General features: G+C 40.4%; 1 protein-coding gene across 1 annotated transcript in view; it reads right to left on the bottom strand.

Moving 5' to 3' along the window:
• Positions 1-1,262: 1,262 nt before the first annotated feature.
• Positions 1,263-6,000, bottom strand: part of LOC120486103 (uncharacterized) — a 28,290-nt gene continuing 23,552 nt past the window's right edge. Inside the window, exon 3 of the mRNA XM_089129047.1 lies at positions 1,263-4,259. Within this exon, the coding sequence (XP_088985173.1) occupies positions 2,263-4,259 (1,997 nt within the window). The 3' untranslated portion in view covers positions 1,263-2,262. The remainder of the gene's footprint in view (positions 4,260-6,000) is intronic.

Here is a 6,000-nt window from a genome sequence, read left to right as displayed (position 1 = left end):
ATATTTACCTGTGTGTTTGTGGACCATGCTCCAACCCAAGGTGAGAAAGGTTGCTGTTGACAATTATGATGTAAATTTGGTCCTGTGATGCAACAAGGTCACCTGGAGCTACCAGACTCTTGAACATTTCATTTGTACTCAGACCCAGTCCACACTACTGCGCTTTCGTTTAAAAATGGAGACCTTTTGCTACGTTTGCACCTCCCGCCCAGATTAAAACGAAAAAAAAACGAAGGACTAAAACGTAGTTTAGAAACGGTGCAGTTCCGTTTAGCATTTTTGAATCTCCGGACGGCGTTTTAGCGAAGACGGGACAAGACGGAGGACTTTAGAAACGATGACGCAAAGACTCACGCTCAGCTCTATAATTGGGTGTCATCAGTCATCACTTTTCTGTCCCTGATTCGTCAGCCACCCATCACATGACCCGTCCCCAAATCTGAGGAATAGTCAATCCGTTTCGTGTTTACACCGGCACACGCATGCCCAGTGTTGGTGAATGGTCACGTGATCCATATTTTCAGTCGTTTTAATGTGGACGGAGATCAATTCTAATAGGCAGATAAAACGCTGGCGTGGACGGAGATCGCATTCGAAAATTCTCCGTTTTTAAACGAAAACGCAGTAGTGTGTACGGGACCTGAGAGTCTGGCCACTCTGATAAGCGTTAACTTCCTTGAAGGTCGCTAAGGATCGCTAGCATTTGGTCGTGACGTATATCAACTCAATCTAGGGCAGTTAAAAATCAACAGGAGAAAACCTAAGAATTCACCGCAAGCCCAGACGTAGTACTGAAGGAAAATGAAAATTGAGCAGAAGTGCGTAGGACGCCGGAGCCAGGCTAGCAACAGGGAGTCCATCAACATCTTTTTAGTGAGATGGGGAATGAGACTTGTGATCAGGTTGTAAATGGGATCAAATTACTTTTCATCATGGTTTGTTACTAGAGCATGGTAAAAGACAAATTTGTGAAAAAAAAAACATCTACATGGCTAACAGAACTGTGAAGCATAGCCGTGTGGCGTTTCTGTGCTCCTGTGTATGTTTTAACTCCAGCTATATGGGAAATAGCAGTGCGACACTAAGAAGACAAACTCATTCAACACATGTTGATTGTAAATGATTAACAATAACATTATTTTTCATTTTTAACACAAGACATTTGGTCTAGTTTGCATTTACAATTTTGAAAATGAAGCACCACATGAGCGATGGCTGTACACACTCTACATTTGTAAGCAGTAATTCAAGGACAATTACACTGTTGTGGAAAACATCTTTAATTACAGAATACTCTCAAAAAGTTAAAACACTTGAAAGATTTCACTCTCAGGCTCATTTTGATACATTGACCGTACAATGGTGCCCGTCATTAAAACCGGTGGTATCTTATTGATCAGTACATCTGGAATTGACCTTATGCACAGCTGCACTACTTCCTGAACTTAAGCCAGCTCCTTGTTTCCTGTCTGTCATTATTGGACAAATTGATTAATCCAGAGGTGCGTTCCATTCGACCGTAAGTGGACTGCGAAGTGGACTTCACAGGGTATTTAGCCATCTTAAGTGAGATTCCAATTCGAAGGGAACAAACATGTTCAGTTCGAAGGGCACTGCAAACGGCATAGGGAATAAGGGAACATCGATACATCACTTCACAGGAAGTCAGTGAAGTCCACTTCAAATGATAAACCGTGTTCAGGGAGTAGGGAGCAGTGAACACTGCGTAGGGACCCTGACGAATGGAACACCCCTGAGGTGTGCCTGACCTCAGTAGTCACGGCAACAATAATCAAACACACCTGAATTAATCAAGTTCGGCCAATAATGGCAGACAGGAAACAAGGAGCTGGCTTAAGTTCAGGAAGTAGTGCAGCTGTGCATAAAGCCAATTGAGCAGATAACAATTTGCCAAATATCTCTGTCTAGAGCCCTGTATATATATTTGCTTTGTCTTGAACTGACGAATTACACATTCCTGTCGGTTGAACACAAGATAATAGATAATCAATCAATCAACAAAACTATCGGGTGATGTGTGGATAACTTACACAGAAGAGACTTTGTAGCTCATCACATGAAAATCATCTTAGCGTGATTTCAGACTGTGTTTCAGTGGTTTATACACTACATGGATCTCTTCAGGTTAGTTTTATTAGAGAAACTCTTCCCGCACTGATCACACGTGTGCGGCTTCTCTTCAGTGTGAATTATCTCATGCTTTTTCAGATTTGATGACTGATTGAATCTCTTGTCACAGTGTTAACACTTGTAAGGTTTTTCTCCAGTGTGGATCCTCTGGTGTCGTTTTAAACTGTTTTCTGTAGTAAAAGTCTTCTCACACTCAAAGCACATGTACTCTCTCACACCAGTGTGGATTTTCTCATGTCTATGTAAATATTGCAGCAGTGAAAAACTCTTTCCACACACAGAACATGAATGCGGCTTCTCCTTCGTATGAACACTCAGGTGTGACTTCAGCGCTGATGCCCTAAGAAACGTTTTGCAACAATGATGACATGTGAACAACTTCTTTCCGGTGTGGATCATCATGTGAGCATTAAGGTGTGCTGATTGACTGAAACTCTTCCCACACTGATCACATGAGAACGGCTTCTCTCCGTTGTGGATCCTCATGTGTATCTTCAGTTCACTTTTAAAAGCGAAACTCTTCCCGCACTGATCACACGTGTGCGGTTTCTCTCCAGTGTGGATCCTCTCATGTGTTTTCAGATGTGCTGAGTGATTGAATCTCTTGTCACAGTGTGAACACTTGTAAGGTTTTTCTCCAGTGTGAATCCTCATGTGTTTCTTCAGGTTATTTTTAATAGAGAAACTCTTCCCGCACTGATCACACGTGTGTGGTTTCTTTCCAGTGTGGATCCTCTCATGTTTTTTCAGATATGATGATTGACTGAATCTCTTGTCGCAGTGTGAACACTTGTAAGGTTTTTCTCCAGTGTGGATCCTCTGGTGCAGTTTTAAACCGTTCGCTGAAGTAAAAGTCTTCCCACACTCAATGCACATGTACTCGCTTTCATTAGTGTGGATTTTCTCATGTCCACGTAAATGTTGCAGCCGTGAAAAACTCTTTCCACACACAGAACATGAATGCGGCTTCTCCTTCGTATGAACTCTCAGGTGTGACTTCAGCTCTGATGCCCTTAGAAACATTTTGCAACAATGATGACATGTGAACTTCTTCTCTCCGGTGTGGATCAACATGTGATCGTTAAGAGAATTTTTGGATGTGAAACTCTTCCCGCATTGATGGCATTCATACGGCTTCTCTCCAGTGTGGATCCTCATGTGTATCATCAGGTCACTTTTACAAGAGAAACTCTTCCCGCACTGATCACACGTGTGCGGCTTCTCTCCAGTGTGGATCATCTCATGTCTTTTCAGATGTGATGAGTGATTGAATCTCTTGTCACAGTGTGAACACTTGTAAGGTTTTTCTCCAGTGTGGATCATCATGTGCCTTCTCAGGTCAACTTTAGAAGAGAACCTCTTCCCGCACTGATCACACGTGTGCGGTTTTTCTCCAGTATGGTTCATCTCATGGGTTTTCAGATTTCCTGTCTGACTGAATCTCTTGTCGCAGTGTGAACACTTGTAAGGTTTTTCTCCAGTGTGAATTCTCTGGTGCACCTTTAAACTTCTTTCTGTAATAAAAGTCTTCCCACACTCAAAGCACATGTACTCTTTCACACCAGTGTGGATTTTCTCATGTACACGTACAGATTGACTTTGAGAGAAACTCTTTCCACACACAGAACATGAATACGGCTTCTCCTTCGTATGAACCATCAGGTGTGTCTTCAGGTGTGATGCCCTAAGAAATGTTTTTCCACACTGATCACATGAGAACGGCTTCACTCCGGTGTGGATCCTCATGTGAACATTAAGGCTTGATGATCGACTGAAACTCTGCCCACACTGATCACATGAGAACGGCTTCACTCCGGTGTGGATCATCATGTGAACATTAAGGCTTGATGATCGACTGAAACTCTGCCCACACTGATCACATGAGAACGGCCTCTCTCCGGTGTGGATCCTCATGTGAACATCAAGATGTTGTTTGGTTGTGAAACTCTTCCCACACTGAGTGCAGGTGAAAGATTTCTTGGCTCTTCTTTTCTTTAAAAAAGTCTTTTTAGTCTTTGAGCGACTCGAAGGTTTTCCTCCAGGTTGGACATGATGTTCCTCCTCCACTTCACTCAGTTCTTCACTCTCCTCGCTCTCTTCCATCAGGCCTGACAGGAAAGAAACAATTATTACATGAAAGTGAGCCCTGATGTAATGGTAGAAAGTAGACAACTTTTATAAAATATTATGATAACTTCATGCCTTTTTATTAATTGATTACATGTCCTTGAAGTTGCCATGAATGAGCTAAATTTATCTTCCAATTATAATTTTTAGAACATTATAGGCACAAATCCCATGTTTCTTTAGCAATGACACAATCATCTAACAAAATATTAACATTAAAATATTTAGACACCAACTTTAAGATCGATGTTTATTATACAAAAACGTTTTAATTTTTAATGGCCGTCCACACTAGACTTTTCCTTGCACTGACTTCCATTCATGAGTCTGTGAAAGTGGGACACCAGAAACACAAGCTCAACAAGAAAAGGGTGCAAGAGATTTTCCAGATATCTCAATCCAGGGAACTACAATAACCTTTTCCACTGGTGGCACTTGCGCTATTAACTTTTTCAGTTAAGGGCGCAAAACATGATATGTTCGCACAAATTATTTATAGTAAGCCGCTCTCTGGAATAGTAATGAATAATAATGAAACTGCATTAGGGGTGGAACGGTACAGAAGTCACGGTTGGGTTCATACCTCGGTTCAGTACAATTTCGGTACAATGGAGTGAAAAGCAAAACAAAAATGCAGAAGGCATTTTTATAAATCTCTTAAGCCTCGTATTTAAGTTTTATTAATAAAGGAACCAGTTTATTTGTAGTGCACGGACAATAGTTTTATATAATTAGTTTATTAATTAAATGAATAAAAAGACAAAATGACCTTAATATATGTTTGGTAATTGTACTTCAATGAATGTAAAATTAATTTGCTATATTTCAGATCAATATATTTGTTTTCCTTAATTTTAATTAACACTTTATTCTCATCTGAATTATAAATAAATGGTTTACGTATAAAATAATTACCATTAAAACACATTTGATTTTCTTTTTTAATCAATGTAGAATTATGGACGCAGGACTGTTGGCAAACTGTGATGACAATAAAATGATAGCTTATATCTCTGGTTGTTGTTTCTGTTCCACAACATTTTGTATGTCATGTTTGGGGTGTGGGATGAAGAGAGGGGTATTTTCAGTAATTATTTAATAAAACATTATTTAATTTATCCTCAGTGTTTAGTATTAGCCATTCAGGTGTCTTGACGCGAATCACGCGATTATGATTCAGCCTACACAGCACAAAAAAAAACTAGTCTAAAAAACTGCCAGTGATCATATAACGTTAGTCGATGTCAACATCAGCGCTAGCAATATAATTAGTTAGCTCATGGCAGAGTTTATCAGCCGAACTCCAGAGCGCAAATCTACCTTTGGTGTACCAAACCATCGTAAGGTAGAGACTTACATCTCTGCGTCTTTTTCCTGCCGCCATGCAGGCCCAGATGGTAGCCTATATGATTGTGATTAGCATGCCTATTATAAAGACACAAACCTTTTACTATCATGTCCTATCATGAGAGAGACAGCATGCAAGACAGCGCTTATGTTGTATGAAGACATGATAGTGCGCGCGCTCTCGCTCTCAGCTCGTTAGCGTCCGGTCAAACGCATCAGTCATTCTATTATACAACACTCGCCGATCAAAAAGGCTTTGGCGGGACAAAAAGCGGACGATCCGACAGGTTTTAGAAGATTAAAAACAACCCGAAAGAAACAAAAAAAACCCCAGTGATATTGCAAATCATTTAAGTTCTTATTTCAAGAATAAAG

This window comes from Pimephales promelas, chromosome 3 (genome assembly GCF_988280905.1).
Source record: "Pimephales promelas chromosome 3, fPimPro1.hap1.1, whole genome shotgun sequence".
Taxonomy (NCBI): Eukaryota; Metazoa; Chordata; class Actinopteri; order Cypriniformes; family Leuciscidae; genus Pimephales; species Pimephales promelas.
The sequence above is the reverse complement of the archived record's forward strand: the minus strand, read 5'-3'. Positions and strand labels throughout refer to the sequence as shown.